Consider the following 19,366-nt stretch of genomic DNA (forward strand, 5'->3'; position numbering starts at 1 on the left):
CATAGTACTGACCAGATTGCTCCGTCACCATCCCCTCACAACCCAGCGCTTCAGGGGCAAAGGCCAGATTTTCCCTGAAATGGCTCCTCATGGTTTGGGGGATGGGCACTGAGAACAGGGAGCCTACCCCTCTGGTGTTCTGACTGGTGCCTAGACAGTACTGGGGAGAACGCAGTCTGATCCAAATACATCGGGACAAAAGCTGGACCAGGAGGTGGGAAAGAAGTAGACCGAGACAACAGTTCTGGTGAAACTGGCACTCAAGGGGTGGAGCGGGGGGGCAAGTGTGAGGGACTGGGACCTGGGAGTGAAGGGGAGATTGGAAGAGGAGAAGACTGGCAGCCAGTTGGTCAAGGGGGAACACTGAGATCGGATAAGGAGCTAGAGAGAAGAAGCTTGGGCAAAGAGACTGGGAGAAGGGGCCAAGAAAGGGGGCAGAGGGAAGAAAGAGTTTGGATGAGGGGCCCAGAGAGCAAACCTAGGAGAGTCAGTGAGGGGAGGAGAGAGGCAGTTTGGATGAGGAGCAGGACTTGGGAACGGGAACAGGGACTGGATGGGCATGGAGCCTAGCACTTGACGTGAGGTGGAGGGAGACTGAGACTTGAACAGCAAGATTGGAAGGGGAGATAGTACTTTATATGTTCGAAGCACAGATCCTATTAACATCAGCTGTGAATGCTCAGCACTTCTGCAAATCAGACCCTGGTGTCTCAAGTAATATATCCAGAAAATGAGGCACACACAATTAGTGACCACTTGGTAAACATTTGGCTTAAGTGACTTGCCCAACATCACACGAGAACTCTGTGTCAGAGGCAGGGATAGACTAATTCTGCAGGGCAGCATTCAACTGCCTTAACCATGAGACTATCCTTGCTCTTCCTGCAGTCCCCTGCCTCATTCTGGTCAGACCTTCCAACTTCTGCTACAAATGAGGCAAGGGGGTCCTGTAACAATCTCCTTCATTACACAACCCTGATTCATCCCCAGAATAGGTCTGTTCTGTGCACTGAATGAGACAGAGGTCCTGTGGGAAAAATAGTATGTGATCGTGTAATCAAAGACTGTATCATGATGCACAGGCACAAGGGAGCAGAATTAAGGTTGCCTGAGAAACGTTAAACTGGCATTTCTTAACTTTTGACTGCTTGACTATGCACCTTTAATGTTCTCTTTGTGTAACATTTGCATGGAATTTAATATTGATATTACATCAGTGCCCAAAAAGCCCCATCAAGCCCCATCAGGCTCAGGCTCATCTTGCTGAGTGTTGTGCAAACACAAAGACATGGGGCGCCGTCCTGATCTCATTGACGTCAACTCCTATTGACTTCAACGGGGCCAGGATTTCACGCATGGTCTCTTCCCCAAAGGCCTGGGCGCTGGATGTTGCTGCTTAACTCAGTTTGCTAATCACCTACGACCATTTTCTAGGTGGAAACTATTAGATTTCCAGGAATTTTGATAACGATACTGGCGGATGTAAAATGAACAGAGTAATTCAGTTAAGACTAACATGCTCCTGGCTTTATCCTGCATAAAGGCTGAGATTGTTGTAGGTTTACTAATCAGAACAAGTCTAGACATTTCCATAAATATAGGTATCCAAGTGGAGGGATTGTTTCAACTTTATGTCTTCATGCCAAATCTACTACCTTAGCGAATACACTTTTCAAAGCATTTTGCAGGGTTTTAGTTGTGAGACTCCCATTAAAATCCATGCGAGTCACGCAGCTACAATTTCACAGAATGCTTTGAAAATTTACCCGAGTCATCTTTGATGATCAAATATTTCTTTTATTGCTTTTTTAAGGCTTGAATACAGCAATATATCTCTCTCTATATATATATCAAGCTTCATGTCTTTTTCAAAGGACATATCAACCCGTAGAGCATTGCATATATGTTTTCTATTTACTGGTATATGTTTTTTTTTAATTCTAAGCATATTCTATAGAATTATAAAGAAGAAAAGATCACATTCAGAAACAGAACAGATTTATTAGGTGTATGGAAGGAATCTTACTCTGTAACTGTTCTCTGACGTCTGTAGCAACTGAGAGCAATGTTCTATTTTCTTTGATATAGTCTTAACACTGTAACAAACATATCTTGAGAACAGTGCTGGAAAGTGCTGACTTCTGATTTTTTTTGCTGCAAATCTCAGTGGGGATATGACTTTTCCCCGATTCCAGGAACCTACTTTTCTAGGCTCTCAATTACTAAGGGAAGCGTAAGTATTCTGTACAATCAGTTTGCCTAGGTATTTTTAAACTTTGTGTACCCAGTGAGATTTAATAAAACAAAAAACAAACCCTAGAAACACTTTTTTTTCTTTTAATGCTCATAAAATGTTACAGACAACAGAATCCTTTCTTCAGCTTTATTTAAGAAATCAATTACTATTATAGTTCAATATATATAAGACACATCCAGTATTGTGTTCCTGATAGCAAGTGCATAGATTTTGTTACGATATCATTTTTTCACTCAATAGCATGTTTCATGGTCACACGAAGGGATACTCCCAGTGATTTTGCTAGAGCATGAGAGAGAAAAACAGGACACAGCAAAGTAGTGAAACTACAACAGAGATGAGGAACAAAAACAGTCAAGCAAGCTAGCAGTACAGTCGATTCCTGATAAGTGAATAATCTGATTGCTTGGTCACAATGCTTTATTCACTTATCAGGAATGATTCACAGTACATTTTGTTGGTTCAGTTGTTTTCCCTAGCCTAAGAACCAAACTGGGCAAAGGCACACATACTCTGGCGGGGTATTCTTTCATCAGCAAGTCTTGTGACAGTTTGGTAATTTCCCATGGTGATACACAGACAGCTAACAAAGAGACATTTTGCTAACACTGCAAGGTGCCTGACTTAATTGAAATGAAAAGCATGCATTTAAGCAGGACAAACTGTACAGCCACATGGCTTTACAGAACTCATTTCCCCCACTGTTGGTGGATTTTTTGTGCGTCAAGAACTGGAGATTTTTGTCCTCGTGAGGTGTTTTTTTTGTTTTTTTTTTTGTAAACTATAATATTGGATCTTAATAATGAAATTGTGTTTGGAAGAAAAGATCTTGAACTCAACTTGATCTTCCCTGCCAACAAACTGATGAGTGTCAAAGGAACCACCTAAGATGACTTAAAAACAGGCTGCAATTCTGATCGCACTCTGGTATAAACAGGAGTTACTCAATTGAAATCACTGCTGTAAATGTTATTAGAATCAGCACCATAGACTCAAGAGATGTAAAACACCTATTAGGTCACCCAGACCATCCTTCTGCTCCCAGTGCAGGATTGTCCCTTACAGGCCCCTGTAATTTTAGATTAAAATCAGAGCTGCCTGGGAGGTGTTTGCTAGAAATTTGAACTCTGACAACGAAGCCTGTAGATGATGACTTCAGCTTGCTTGGGGCTCCAGAACTCACACCCCACTTGTCTTTTATGCTTACAGAAGAAAAAAAATGAGAAAGACAAATAAATTAAAAGCAAAACGAGGCCAACTCATGAGCCAGAAAATTTCAAAACTGTTCCAAGCACAGGAGCCAACATAGCTGCCAAAACCTTAAGGAAACAGTGCGCCTTGACCTTCTGAATAGGATGTTAGTTTAGGGCAAGTTTGTGTGTGTGAGCCAAAGCCAGAGCATCAGAGAGACTGGAAAAGAGGATACAAGAGGGAGGAGTGTTGTTTGGGTCTCATAAGAGCACTTTTAAGTGGTCTTTGATTCCTGAGCATCAGAGAGAGAGTGGGACAAAGGGAAGGGGTTGGGGGATATGGCTTGAGTTCCAGAGAACACTTGGGAGTGCTTTCCCCCCTTCCTGTGGGATTATTTTACTCTCCAAATTTTAAAGTTTTATATCGTGATCAGACAAAAGAGTGAAGAGAGACTTTGCGAACCATGACAGCATTTATTTTCCTTTGCAGATTTTATCTGATGCTATTGGACACCAGTCCAAGGGACAGTGGAGGGATTCTTGTGAGCCAACCCCTGCCCCCTGCTACCATAGCTCTTTTTTGCATGGAGATTTGACATTTTAATATGCAGTGCTGAGAAAGAGCCACTTTGTAAGCACCCAGCGAAAAAATAGCCCATTTGGGGAAAAAAGGTTTTACTTTATTTTTTTTTATATCTATACATATACTACATATAACAAGCTTGTTCACCTGGTAGATTTTTCTCAGTCTGTGATAGCTCTAGTTAAATTGTGATTAGTTTTTAAGGAGCCTTTGATGAACACCAGATGCCACCAGATTACTGTACAGTTTGGAAGAAATCCCATGGCTACATCCTCCTTGTATGTTTCAGATGCCTCTGCAAAGCAGTAGCACTGCCATTTAAAAAAAAAAAATCACCTGAATTGATCTCTGTAATCCACTTCTTCCAGACTGATTGAAACAGCAGAGCAAAAAAACTTTTCACATAGCCTCAGATTTCTCCGTTTGCGTGTGTTTATGTGGTCAGCTTTCGTGGTCAGAAGACTAACAAATGCCACTGACTTTGCAGGCAGGCATTTAAAAGGATCTCCTGCTCAGATTAGCAAAGTGATAAACCCACTAGCGGAGGGGAAAAATGTAAAATAAACCAAAGACAGCTGACGTGTGCAAGTCCTCTTTCACTCCCCCAATCAGATAGTCACTTAGGTGGAATCGACTGTATCTTTTGTACACAACAAATAGGAAAAAAAAACAAAACAGGGACGTGAAACAGTGAGGTGTGTAGATGCATTACCAACACATAATGACCACCAACAATACAACACACGAAGAGAGAGACAAGTATTAGGAAAATGGTTTAATATTGGAGACAGAAGCAAAAAACTGCATCACACAATAACATACATTACAAAAATAAGTCTGACTGTTTCAACTACACGGTTATGTTCACAATGAGGACAGAAGAATCAGAAAAAACTTTGATCTAAACAGCAAAAAAGCAAACCCCTAAAGTTGTAACTAATACATTTATCCACGTAAAGTGACCGAGTACTCCTAATTCTAATTATCTTATTGTGTAACTGCACAATACAGAATAAAAAGTGAAACTTACCGCTTGTTTTTTTTAAAGACAAAATTCTAAACACTAGATATAAGCAAAAGGAAAAAAAAATATATCAAGCCAAAGTTTTTAATTCTCTAAACAAAACCAACTCTCTTTCTACCAACCAGAAATCAAACTCGAAAATCAGTCATGGTCAGGGGGCCCACAAGAGTAAGCCACAAAAAATTCCATTTGTTTTTTAATCTCCAGTATAAAAAGTTCCACTGGTACAAAATGCATAAGTACAATCAAGTTGTAGAAATAGGAAAGCCTGCTTTTTTTTTTTTTTTGGCTCAAGTTCCATCAAACAACAAAATCCAAATGCATCAATAAAACAGAAACAATACTCAAATGGTCTTACAGTTTCCACTAAGTTGCATTAACTTTGGCTTTTCTCAGACAATACTTAAAAATTAGTTTGTAATTCTAAACAAAATAATAGTTTTATTAATCTACAAACAACAATTCTCACAGCACAAAAAAAAAACCCCAAACCCAAAACAAAACACAAATACATAGGTTTTTTTTGTATGACATTATCCAAAAGGTAATGAAACTACAGATTTTTTTCCTTTTGTTAATTAGCACTTAAGATAATAAAAACAGAAACAGTAATATGATTTCAGAGTAGCACAAGCCAAGGAACTATAACCCCTATGGTGAAAGAAAGATGAACTTGTTAGTCATTTGAGGACTGCCATTCCATTGCAATTAGCTAATTTGTTTGAAAAACTACTAGTCTCTTCTTTTGATTAGAATTTTGGAAAGCAATTTCCCTTGTTTTTCTTCCTTTCTTATTAGGCCCTTTGCACCCTTGCAGCTTTTTTCCTTTCAATATTTTGAAGGAGAACTGGTAGACAATTCGTCTCTAAGGAGGTACAAGCTTTCTTTTTATTATTATTATTCATAAAGGCAAACTTCCCCCCAGTGACCCATAGTTGTCACCTGGAAACACAAAAAAATTCCCTGCTAAAAATGCTGGGCCAGATCCTCAGCTGGTGTAAAGCATAGGCGGGGATGTGTGTGTGTCTTCTGAAGTCTATCAAGCTATGCCGGTTTAGAGCAGCTGGGGTTCTCGGATATTAACTCTAATATTCTAACTGGACTCGAAACCTGCAGTTTGCACTGGGGCTGCTGCATTGAAGGGATCTGAAAAACCGTTGGAAATTTATATGGTGGATAAAATTAGAAGAATTAGTGAAACAGTAAAAAAAAATCAAATTATATTCTCATATTATATATATATGTGTGCATATATATAATATAATGTGTGATGATACTTTGAATAAGCAAAATTGCTGCAAGAAGTACAAAATAGCCCTCAAAGGGTGTAGGAAGGCCTCAGCAGTAGTAAAAACATGTGAGAATAATATAGATCATTTAGTTATAAGTGCATGTGCTATAAGGAGGAAACTTTTTTGCATCACTAGAGGCTAGTCCTTTCCATCCCAGGGCTTCTACAACAATGAGCATTTAAGCAAAGTTGGGGACGAGAGACAGAGTGCACCACCTGTGTCTTTATGCTGTTCATATAGGGCTTCACTTTTGATTTTAATTTTAAATTTTTTGTATTCGCTTTGAATATAACCAAATAGGAACAGATAATGGAAGAAGATATGGCACTTTGTTATCAGAAGCAGGTACTGCTGCTCACATGCATTGAATTGGCAATGGATTCTATTTTCCAGTAGTAAAGAACCGAATTTGGTCACTGGTGCTCTAGACATGCAATCCAGTCAAATTTAAAAGGCAGTGGAAAGGCTACCAGCATCTTTTTGCAGGTTCCTTACATAGGGCTCAATCCAGCAAACAACCACTTAAGTGACATACATATTCTCATTGATTACTGGTGCAAGTAAAGTTACTTGGGTGAGTGTCTGTAGGATTGGGCCCATATATTGTCAATATGAATAATGGCAGATAACACCAAGCATTACAGCATATGTAAACTTTATCCATAAAAAGTAGTTTAACTGCAGTGCACATTGAATTTTCACCCCGGAAGATCTAGTGCATCTGATTTAAGCAAAAGTTCATTTATTTAATTACAAAAATATTGTTTTTTCTCCTCAATGTTTTCAAATGGTGGAATAACCACTCCAATCTGGGAGCGGCTCACACAATAGATAATTAAAGAATTGTTTTTTTATTTTATTTTATTAATACTGAATAGCATATTCCAGCAGCATATTAAAAGCTCTTAAGAAAAGACAAAAACCCAAAATCTAAAAAGGAAAACCACAAGTTAATTACTGTTTTAAATAATTTTAGTTATAGATACAGAAGAAATTTAGACAGCAGTAAAATAATTTTTTGTCCTTCAGATCTGCCCTGTGCATTTTTCTGATTTCAACCATGTATTAAATAAACCACAAAAAACTAAGTATATATATATATATTTATATATATAGATATATATATAAAAATAAACAGCAAAATGGTGAATGTATAAAAGGTATTAACACTCAAGACAGCTCTGGGTGGAAAGGGTTAAAAGTTCAAAACTTTCTCACCTTAGAGGTTTCCATACATTATGAAGAAAATACATTGTGAGGTTTGCTTTCACAGCATTGATGTGCAGAGTGGTTAAAAAAGTGAAACATGGGCACTTATACAATGTTTTACAAAAAACATCAAAGAGAAATAACAAACAATAACAATTTCAGGCAACAAGACCACAGGATAGCAAGTTAACAAACTTTTTAACCTCTTTTTTTTCTTTAAATATTAGGGATTTATACAAAACACATAATAAAATACCCATGTTTATCAAATTACTTCACACAAGAAACACACTGAAGCTCTAGGAAGAAAGTACCTTTGGAATTTGGCACTATATTTTCACTGATTTTTTTTCTTTAAAAGAAAAACCGATCACATTTTGCTGAACACAAACACATCTAAATTGTCCACAATAAAAAAATGACATCAATGCGTCACAAGCCAACACAAACTTATTCTGGAATAGTTTTTAATTTTTCACATGAAATTTTTTTTTAAGCAAACAACTTTTTTTAAACTCATTTTTTGTTGTTGTTGTTGTTCAAGTAAACCAATTTTAAACTTGTCTTTTATAAACACAGAACACTTAAGACCGTAAGACTCATGATGAAACCACAACTTAATTCACAGAAGCACCAACGTAACACAGTTTACAGTAACCTTTCTCCTGTACATTGAAACAGTATAAAATATAGGTAATTTCATGTGCATTAAACCATGGATTGTCTAACTGTGAGTCAGTTCAGCAAAAGGTGACACAAATAGGTAGCATTTGCCCTAAAACAGGGTAAATATTTTCTTATACTAATCTACAAAAAGTGGTTCTATATATATATTTTAATGAGAAAGTGAGCCACCTAAAATGGCCTTATCAAAAAACTTTACACTGCCTGAAAAATGTAAAAACTATTACAGACCTCTAGAGACTTAAAATCAGACAGTTTTTTTTTCCTCAAACTGTTTTGGAAGTAGTCTGTTAGAAACCAACATTCTGTGCCTCTGGACACATATTGCTATTGTCACCAGTGACCAGGCAGAATGCCAATCCCTGTATAATACTTTCAAGTCTGTTATTTATTTATTTATTTATTTTTGGAAAAGGAAAAAAAAGAGAGAAAGAAAAAAAAAAAGAAAGCAAGCAAAAACATTTTTGCCACAGGTTTTTTTTTGTTTTGTTTTTTTTTGTTTTAAACCCTATTATTAATTTGTCTAATAATAAATTTCAGTCTTGCATGAATGCAGCAATGTTTTTTCACATTGACTTCCCAGAATTCATAGCTAGATGAGGTCACATGCAAATTTCAAAGGTCAAACTAGATCAAAGGTCAGTAGGAGAACCAAATATGATGTGAGGTCAGAAAGACATCAGAAACAATGACGGGACGATGAAACTTTTTTTTTTTTTTTAGACGCCACAGGGACATGCTAGGCAAACGATGAACTAACGGGCATGGAGATGTCTAGGGAAAAAACAAGGAAGAGGAAAAAAGTTACATAGAATCTATGCAGCAGAAACAAAATCACTTTTATGGGTGCAGGAGAAAACTAATGCAAATCTTTCATCATTAGAGTCTATGAGCCATTCACATAATTTGCATTAACTTACAATACTCATCAACAACAGCACAATGAAACCCCAAAAGAATCCATCTGAAAAGAGTTAGAGAAGATGGATTCATCTTTGGGGGGAGGAGAGAAGAAAGAACCATTTTCAACAAATGTAACATAAGGGGTAGGGGGAAGAAAAAAGTCAGACAACTGAACTTTAAACTAGAAAATGGAAACTACGAACAAAATAACCAGACAAGTACAAACAAGAGGATAAAAGCATGAACTGTAAAGAGTGTAGGGTTCAACGGTGAAAAAGCGCCCATTCTTGGCACAATTACTCTAGAGACTACTTCAAAGGATCTAGCTAGCATAGAGAGCTGCTCTTTAGGTATCCAATAAGTTAACAATAGGCAATAAATAACTTCCATTATTTCTGAGGCAGTAAAAATTTTGTATAAAAATAGAAATGCTTTTTACAAATAAAATTTACAGGCCTGTGGCTTTCTTATTTATTATTATTATTAAATTTATCTCTCAAGAAACATCAAGTATTGTCACTCATTTTATTTTATTTTATTTTTATTTTTAACCCTGTAGCTTTAGAAACAGATCTCTAAATCTTTTTTACATTATTCCTTTCCAAAAAACTCAAGAAAACTTAAAAAAAAAAGTGAAATATAAAGACGACCAGTGTAATATCAGACTAATAGAATGTTATGTTGATTTGAACCCCTAAAAAAAATAAAAAAATAAATAAAAAACCATTTTCAAAAACGAACCAATGTAGTGGAAAGACTTTTTGTTGTCATTGTCTCACAATAAGTGCTTCTGCTGGCATACGACCATTATGTTTAACCTATAAACTGCTGGTGCCACCCTGATAAGATTGGGTCCATACATACAAAACAGCTTTTATTTCCCCAAAGTGTGCTAATGGCACCAGGGTTCACAGAGTTAAATTGCACCCCCCCCTTTTTTTGTCGCTTTTAATTCTTAAGATGTCGTTTCTTTAAAAAAAAAAAGTAAAGAAAAAAAACGGAGATAAATTATGTTGCAAAATAAAATACAGTAACACAACTCAGTAATTACTTGGCCTGGAAACAGCAGCCAAGTTTAATTGTGGTGAGTGGGGAAATGGAAGCGATAACTGTAAAAATAATTGTCTCTTGGTGAAGGTTGGCAATATGTTCTTCCTTAGCCCTCCCCCTCCCCCCCACAGAAGGGCAGGTTTGCTCATGGGACTTACCCTAAGAAAGCTAAAATAAGAGCAGTGAGCATCTGGGGTTAAGATCAGTAAGGTTTGCTGTCGTTTTTGGAGCGTTTCAGCTGAACCTTCAAGCGTTTCATGCCAATCTGAAAGCCGTTCATAGCCTGGATAGCAGCTTGCGCAGAGACTGGATTGTCATAGCTAACAAAACCTACAAAATACAGAACAGAGGGGGAAAGAAAGTGAACTACAGGTTAGAACAAAAGAAGAGGGGACTGGCTCAATATACAAAAAAAAGTGTTTGTTGTTAGTACTTTTTCTTTTAAGTGACACGTTCATTTCAGTACTTTCCTTCACTCCTTTGATTACGCTTCACACTCCTTCCCTCTCAATCCATCCCAACTCTCCCCTTATCTTGCTAGTGTTCAGCATTTTGCTACCTCACCATCTCCAGCTGGGACAGCAATCAAACAGCTGTGGTGTCCATGAGCTGTGTGACAAGGGGCAGTACAGTATCTCTCTCTCTGGTACTTAGATGGTCCCCCATCACTGCAGTGTCTGAGTGCCTCACAATCATTAATGTCTTTATCCTCACAACACACCTGTAGGTAGGGAAGTGCTATTGTCCCCAGGTACAGAGAGGCTAAGTGATTTTGTTCAAGGAGACATAGGATGCCTGTGGCAGAGCAAGGATGAAACATGGGTTTCCCATGGCTCTAATAATAATGATACTTTGCACTTCTAGAGCACTTGTCATCTCAGGATCCCACTGTATGCTGCATACCTTAATTAATTAAGTGTCATGGCCCTGGAATGGGGTAGGCAAGTACAGAGGTTAAATGACAGGTCAATAGCAGAGCTGTGAATAGAACCCCAGGTCTTCTCCTCCCAATCTTCAGCACTGACCTTTAGATAGCATTCTCTCCCTGTACTCAGTATGGCTGGTTTGCTCTAAATTTCTTGTCCCCTAGAGACTAAAAGTGCTCTTTTCATAATGCACTCTAATCTCCCTGAGCCTAGAAGCTCCAACTCATTTTCATATCTGAGCCTCCCACTCTTAATTGAAAAGCACTCCTGACTACCACTCTAACTCCGCTCTGGCTAATTACTGCATTGCAGCCTGGTATTATGCATCTGCTTTGACATGCTCCCTTTAATTTCCGCTTGAAATTGTCTTAATGAATTATTTTAGATTAGATTAAAGTGTGTATCCCTCTCTTACTCATCACCCTCTTTTCCTTCTCCCCTGGCACTGAGGTTTTTCGCCCGCACTCCTCTGCTAACCCCTTCATCATACCCAGTTTGTGTTCACCCAGATAAAATGCTCACCCAGAGCCTCCCCATCTCTTGTCTTGATTACTCAATTTCCTCCTCTCTGGCTTTCCTGACACTCAGTTTTCCCTCTCAAGCCATTCAAAATGCAGCTGCTAAGATCATCTTCCTGATCATTGCCTCCCTCTTTGTGTCCCTTCACTGGCCTCCTTTTCTCCACCACATCAGATTCAAACTTTTACATGTAGGGGGTCTTCCCACCTCTGACCCTCTTGTTTATTCACTCTCGCATCTTATCAAATAGATCCAACCCCATTCACTCTATTTGGTCAAGGAAGCTAGCCTTGCTCAATCATCTATTCACTTCTCCCACATGCACTTTCACAATTCCTGCATTCTGCCGCTAGGCAAGGAACATTTTACCCAAACTAGTCTGCCAAATTGCTATCCTGTCCTCCTGCCAGTCCCTCATCAAGAACCATTTCTTTTATGTTGCCTGTGGGAATCTGGCCTCCTCTCTCGTTTTTGCCTTTCCTTGTTGTGTCTGTCTATCGGGTCTTAAATTTAGACTGTAGGCTCTTCAGGGCAAGGACTTTGATTGTACCCCTCTTCATCCCCTGCCCTATCATAACGGCAGATGCGACCTGTACAGTTGAACCTACTTGTGATACTTGTATATGCACATATAGGCAGCAGCTAGCTGTAACATATTCTATGCTACATACGTGTACGCTATACAAACACTAATTGCACAGTACTGTACTTAACCCAGAAGTACAAGTAATGGGTTAAACACAGAGAGTTTTAAAGAGGTTCAGCTATACAATAGAGGATAATTAGGTATCCATAATAAGGCAGCTTAATTGTATAGTAAATGGCATTCCCTCACATAGGGTGTAATTAGTTTCATGTATTTGACACATCCATAGTAGATGTCAGACCGGAAGTTTTTTTTCAAATCCAGTTTTTAGTTTGAACTGCTTTGTCTGGGCATCTTTCTGTACTTTTGAGGATTACAAGCGATAGCTCTGGGATCAGGTTCACCATGTACAGTTTTACTTTTCAATTGATTAAATGTTGCTTACCAAAGCACTTGCTCAGATTGGTCTGTTTATCAATGAAGACTTTAGCAGAGATAACATTTCCAAAGGGCATGAACATCTGCAGAATGTCCTGGTCTCCAAACTCCTGGGGGAGGTGGTAAATAAAGAGGTTTGCCCCTTCTGGACCTTTAGAGACAGGAAAACCACAAAAAAAAAGTATGAAAAGAGCGATTAGAAGAGTTCTATTTCATCTATCTTTTTTTGGTAATTTAGAAGGTGATGGGCAAACACAGTTCAGTTTCAGACTTTTTGAAGTAACAAAAACAAAGCAAATGGACAAAATAGCAGTGGCTCTTTTACAGATTTGTACTTGACATCTCTATTATAAGAGATTTTGAACTGCAGCCTCCTTCCTAAACTCATGTAAGACTGCCAAGCTTGTCCTAAAGTAGGGTTATGGTTAGAAGAGTGACTGCATGAAAGTGGCACCTTCTCTGCTCTCTCTATCTCTTCAAGCTGTCCAGCTATGGAAGATCGAGTTGATTTCTATGCTGCCTCACACATTTCAACCGTTTTGTCAGCTAAACTAGAGATATTATTAGCCTAAGAGATAGAGCCCAGCTCAGTTCTAAAGATCCCAGGTTTAAGTCTGCAGGGCAGGCAATTGGGGGCAAGGGAAGTAAAACAAACCTCACTTTGACTTACAAACTGAGCTGGCTGATTTTCTTTGCAAGTAACTGAGGGACAAAAAAAAAGAAAACAAAAGGAATGCTCATAATAAAACCTCTAGTCATTATTCACAGTACATGTGTTGTTTTAACAACAAAGAATCCGATTGGAAAGCCCTCACCACCTGGCAGGGAACTCTGTCAAAAGAAGAGCTGGCCAAGATTTTTAACTGATTTTTTTCCCCCCAACAACAACAAAAATGATTTTTCCTTGAAATGGAAGTGTTTGGGAAAATCTTTTTTTGAGTTCTGTGAAATTTCATATGAAAATATCCACTTCGTTTTTAACTGGCATTTTTTTTCTCTTTCAAACTGAGTTTTGTATTGGTTTTTGAAAGCCTGTCCACAGAAATAAAATTGATTTTTTTCACCGAGCTCTAGTCAGAAGCTTCTCATCATCAACTCTGCTTCCCTATTACCGTAATAATCTGGAAATAAAAATAAGAGACTAAGAAAAGACTTTCCAGTGTGAACTTGGACATGTGGCCTTCCCAGCCATAGTGCATTACTGGGATTCTAAGACGCCACACAATTCTGGTGCAGGCAGGTTCTGGAGCAGACTAAATAGATATTCCCTGGCTTGAGTGGAGACGAGATGTGTCTTAGATGTGCTGCGCTTGATTACTGTCTAGGGGAGGAGAGGAAAGTGCAGGCCAGACACTTATGGAGTACCTTCTGCAGCAGATTCATGGAGCCGCACTGGTGTTCAGAATAGAGGAATCAGACTGCCTGCCCTCTCACAGCCTGAGGGGAGGGGCTGCAATATTTGCCCTAGACAGGGGGGTGCATGGGTTGGAACAAAAAACAAAACAAAAAAAACAACAACAAAACAACAGGGTGAAAAAAAAAAGGATTTCATAAAATGAAATGGAAAAAAAAATCACCTGGCAATATGGAAGAGAAATCAAATGAAGTTTCTTCTTACCAAAAAAAAAAAAAAGTCCTCTCAACAAAATGAACTTTCTTAATCACTGAGCAAAACTGGTTTTACATAGATTGATAGCAGGATGCATAAAACAATTCACCCCCCTTTCATTTAACATTTAATGCAATATTTTCTTCTGGTAGCTGGTTATCCTCCTTTAAATATTCCAGACTCCTAGCCATTCCAACAGAAGTCATATGTTGAAACACAAACACAGCCAGCAGAATTTAATAACAAAACTTGCTCACCTTAACAGTCCCCCACTGGAAAAGACAGCAAGATGACAAAGGCCTTTACTTTATAAGGGACATTGTCACATGGGGAATGATAAAACTTACTATTGATAAAAATGCTTTTGTGAACTGAAAAACAATGACGATAATTAAAAAAAATAAAATAAAAAAGCTAGCCCTACATTATTTGGTCATTATAAAGCTAGACTACATTATAGTCACAACAGAGAAACAGCTTCTGTTTATGGTTTTATCCAATCCATTTTCATTGTCCAAACTGAATGAAATGCAAATCAAAACCAAAAAACAATCAAAGCCAGGGAACTAAAATAGTGAGAAAAAGAAATGAATTTAAAAAAATTCTTGCAATTTCAATAATCTAAATTGTTAATGGTAAAAATGGTAAGAAAATTACAAAACACATATTTATTTTAACTTGACAGTGTCCCTATTAAATCCCTAGCTTTGAGGGTTTCAACATTGTCTGCCTAAGAGACACCATGTTCCATAATGATTCAAGAGACTATTTTAAAAGAGGATAAAAAACTTCTTTTGATGCCATGCATTAGCCCTTGTTTCAGTGTACCTCTAGCAAGAACAGTAAACACAATGAAGACTCTTTTTTAGAAGGCATACAAAACTTTTCTATTTTCTAAAATTAGCTGAAAGTTAAGGGGGTGGGAATTAAAAACAAAACCCCAAGAAGGCTGCAGGGGAGAAAAGAGAGAGAGGCTATTCTCATTTCGTTAAACATTTTGTGATGACTATTAATTTATTCTTAGTGTTAACTTCCTGAGGTTTATTTTGCTCTGTTGGCACAGAAAGAGGGGCAATCAATCACTTACTTACTTCCCCTCAAGACCCACAATTAAACAAAGAACCACTCGATGTAATGACGGATCTCGTCATTAACCTGAAAACTAAAATCTAATAGCAGCTAGATGATCATAGCATACATAGAAACCACAAGGAGGAGAGGGAAGGGGAGAGTTACCCACACGACACTTCCTCCCTCACCCACCTCCCAACAACAACAACAAATATATATATATAATTTTAAAAAGTGCTTTTAGGATGGTTTTCATTAGCAGTGTCTTTTGTGAGCAGCAGCCGATGAGTACTTTTACATTAACAAACGATGGGTGGTAAAATACACCTTGAAGGATAGATGGCAAAAATTAAATTAAAGGATAAAACAAAAACAACACTGAACAGGAAAGAAGAAAAGGTTAAAAATCAGTGGTTAGGCTCATCATGTTTCCTCAGAAAGCATCTATGAAGAAATAAGCCAAACCCAACCAATGTAGAAAGGCTGAATTTAGCTTATCGTAAGATTTGATACTGTGGCTGGAGATGCGTGCTTTGCGGCCCCAGCAGGTGCTGCTTACCTTCTTTCTGGCTGCCCGCAGCACTTTGTTGCTGTAGCAAACTCTGACTGTACAATGTTGGCAGTGCTGCTGCAGCATACTGCTGAATTCCTGAGTAGGCCTGGGTGAGGGCGTCCATTGTGCCTGCTGTACCGTTCGTCAAGCCTGTTGCGCCAAGTCCTCCGTTCAGGGCCGCCATACCTGAGAGCATTTGAGCAACTTTACAAAAAACCCAACAATAGAGAAAAGAAATTGCACTTGTTCATTAGTGCTTTCCAAAAGTAGTTGGCATTATATGACACCGACAATGACGGCAGTGCATGCAAGCCAGCACTTCACCAAATGGAACTGAAAACAACGAAACACAACTTCAGTAAAGATCACTTCAGCGCAATGGTTTGACGACCAAATCTATTCACATGCAATCTGCTACTGGCAAGTACTGTCACGCCGTGCTTCTGAAATCCTGTTCTTCCACGTGCCCCAAGACGCACATATTGGGCTCCGTGATCTCGAGGCTATCCAAAGACTGTAGGAAGGAATCCACTTGATCAAGGGTGGATACCTTGTGGGATTGGCAATGGGGCAGAGTTCTTCAATGGGACACAGTTCAAATCCAGACTGGGTCAATAGTGACCGGAAATTACTATCATATGAATGAAGTTTGCCAATTAATTTTACACAGGCCACCAATCTCAGTTACGCACATTCCAAAACCACCACCACTACAATTGGCACCCTTATGTGCAATGCAGAACATGGGCAAGATAACTGAATGGGCATGAAGGCATGACTAGCCTCTCACTCCTGGTATCTCCTGATCAGGGCTGGGAAGCACTTGCGGTGTGGCGTAGGGTAGCTAGCAGTGCTGCAGCCTAAGCTGTGCCTGTCCTGCTCATAAAGAGAAATCTTTGTTCTCTAGTGTTGTCATTCCCTCGCTTCTTATTGGCAGTAAAATCACTTTATAAACACTGGCCTGCACCCTGAAAAACAGCATAACAACTTAACTGGGATGACTGCCAGGGGAGACATTCAGGGCGAGGAGTCTAAGCTATGGATAAATGGCACACCCAACCCATTTATATGGCACTGTCTGTGATGAGAGTTTTATATCTATGAATTGATGGCTGACAGCAAAAACTTCTTGTGGTGCAGCCGTCTATGCCACTTCTTTTTCCTATTATAGTTGTTAAATGAGGCACATGTATCAGAGCCCTGCTCTACACTGGAGGGGGAGGGAGGGAGGGGAAGTGAGGTACGCTACTTCAGCTACGAGAATAGCGTAGCTGAAGTTGACGTACCTAGATCGATTTACCGCAGCGTCTTCACATCGGTGAGTCGACTACCGCCGCTCCCCCGTTGACTCCGCTTGCGTCTCTCGCGGCGCTGGAGTTCCGGAGTTGACAGGAGAGCGCTCAGGGATCTATTTATCGCGTCTAGACTAGAAGCGATAAATCGACCCCCAATATATTGATTGCTACCCGCCAATCCAGCGGGTAGTGAAGACCTACCCTTAAAGTACTACAGCGAAAAGTTTTAATATTAATTTTTACAGCAATTCATGGAATAAAAGTGAATTTTCTCCCTATATTTAGATATGGGCCCTGCAGTACTGGAAAGGGCAGCAGACTGGAACAAATTTAGAGAAGAGCAGTAAAATGATTAAAAGAACTAAGGGCTTGATTTTCAGAAGAGCTGATGACCCATACCTCCAACCAAAGGCAATGGGAGCTGCAGGGACTCAGCAAAATTGAAAATCAGGCCAGATTTTCAAAAGTGACTAGTGAACTTGTGTGCCTGAATTTATGGGTGCCTAACTTGAGGGAATTTCAATGGGCCTGACTTTCAGAGACTGCTGAGCAAACCCTGTTACACGTGGGAGCTTGTCCGGGGATTTGAAGCCAGGACTGGCCACCATCCCTATGCGAGTGGGGAGGAAGCCCCAGAGGGGCTTGCTGGACACAGCCTCAGCCTGCTCCCTCATTCAGAGGGGGCTGGAGAAGCCACACTGGTTTATCCTTGGGGCAAGGATGAAACTGGAATGCATCCGTGGGGATTTGAAGCCCTGCCCTGTGGCCCAGGTTCCCCTGGAAGTAGGGGGCAGGTTTGCCTGGCAATGGGTTGGGATTGTAGAGGGGTTACCATACCCTGTGGTACTGGGGCCCGACTGGGGTCCCTTCCCAAAAGGGAAAGGAGGCTGTGGGAGGGGACCCATTGGCAGGAAGAGGGGAGGGACCCTAAAGAAGGGAATGGAAACCTGTATGCTAGTAGACCCCACTGAGGGGGAGGGCCCAGGTCCCCAGGGAAAATGAGAAACAAACCCTAGATGACAGAGCCAGAATGGAAGCGGGAGAGGAGTAGAGGGCGAGGGGCTGAAGGAATGCCCTAGTATGGAACACCCAGGGAAGGGGACCGAGGAATAGAGTGGGAGGGCCCCAGGAAAGGCCCAAAAGTAGACCCCCCCCAGGCAGGGAGATCCGGACCCCCCAGGGCCGGGTAACCAAATCTGAGGCCCTGGCCGGAGGACCTTTTGGTCTCAGGACCTGTGGGTAGCAGCAGAACTGTGGGGCAGTCCACCCCCTAGTGGGTAGCAGCAGAACTGTGGGGCAGTCCACCCCCTACCTAGTGTACCTTCTGTGGGTGGAAGATGGACAAACCTCCGTGAGGAGGACCCCGGGGAAATCACCCAGTGGGAGGCAGGGGGCTTCCCTGAAATAACCTTACAGGCAGGGGGAGAAGGGGCCGGACCAGGTACCCCCAGCAGTCGCTTAAGGGGGAAGGTGTGTGGCAGGGTGCTGGTTGACAAGCCCTTAATCAGCTCCTACCACTCGAGCCTCAATCAAGGAGAATGGACTGGGGCTGGGTGAATAGCCCTGTGCCTGTCTGGTAACTGGCCGCACCTGCCAGTCTTATTAGCCCAGAGCTATAAAGGCTGGGAGGAAGCCAGAGAAGAGGGAGAAGGAAAGAGAAAGGTCAGGCACAGAAAAGTGGGAGCCTCTAGTCTGCTGCTGGTCAAGCCTGTGGTAGGCAAAGTAGCTGTGAAGCCTGTATATAGTTGGGAACTGGTGGTGGGAAACCTTTTGAGAATAAAGAGCTCGGGTGTTGCACCAAACTGAAGTGTCCCTGACTCATTGAAGAGAAGGGCCCAGGGGCCGAATACCCAGGGGTGCAATGTGAACCCTGTTACAGTTTGGTATTGAAATCTAACTGCAACCTTACTAAGAGATCTGAATATTGTTTTCTGCCATTGCTTGTGTGTGTGTGTGTTTGTTTTTGCAACATTGGTTGAATTAAATGACCCTGATAAACCACTTCTTGTCTCTGGCGCTTTTTGTATAGTGTTGAAATAACTTGGTGATACAGAAACAATTAAGATAACAAGTTATCTTCTGAGTCATCAGCCCATTAGCAAAACACTTTCTATGTTACCAAACTCTGCTCTGGGCAAGTCCTCTTCATGTGAGCCTATAGACTCTACCAATAGGCT

The 19,366-nt window shown here is 40.3% G+C and overlaps 1 protein-coding gene across 18 annotated transcripts in view; it reads right to left on the bottom strand.

The window, feature by feature from the left end:
- Positions 1-2,321: 2,321 nt before the first annotated feature.
- CELF2 (CUGBP Elav-like family member 2) overlaps positions 2,322-19,366 on the bottom strand; it is a 701,166-nt gene continuing 684,121 nt past the window's right edge. For all 18 annotated transcript variants that reach the window (XM_084628178.1, XM_084628174.1, XM_084628177.1 and 15 more), the window contains 4 exons: positions 15,901-16,080; positions 12,669-12,812; positions 10,351-10,522; positions 2,322-9,013 (listed from right to left, as the gene is read on the bottom strand). In XM_084628178.1, coding sequence (XP_084484304.1) covers positions 10,395-10,522; positions 12,669-12,812; positions 15,901-16,080 — 452 coding nt within the window. In that variant the 3' untranslated portion in view covers positions 2,322-9,013; positions 10,351-10,394. The remainder of the gene's footprint in view (positions 9,014-10,350; positions 10,523-12,668; positions 12,813-15,900; positions 16,081-19,366) is intronic.

Source organism: Lepidochelys olivacea (assembly GCF_965140295.1).
Source record: "Lepidochelys olivacea isolate rLepOli2 genome assembly, chromosome: 1".
In the NCBI taxonomy this organism is placed as follows: Eukaryota; Metazoa; Chordata; order Testudines; family Cheloniidae; genus Lepidochelys; species Lepidochelys olivacea.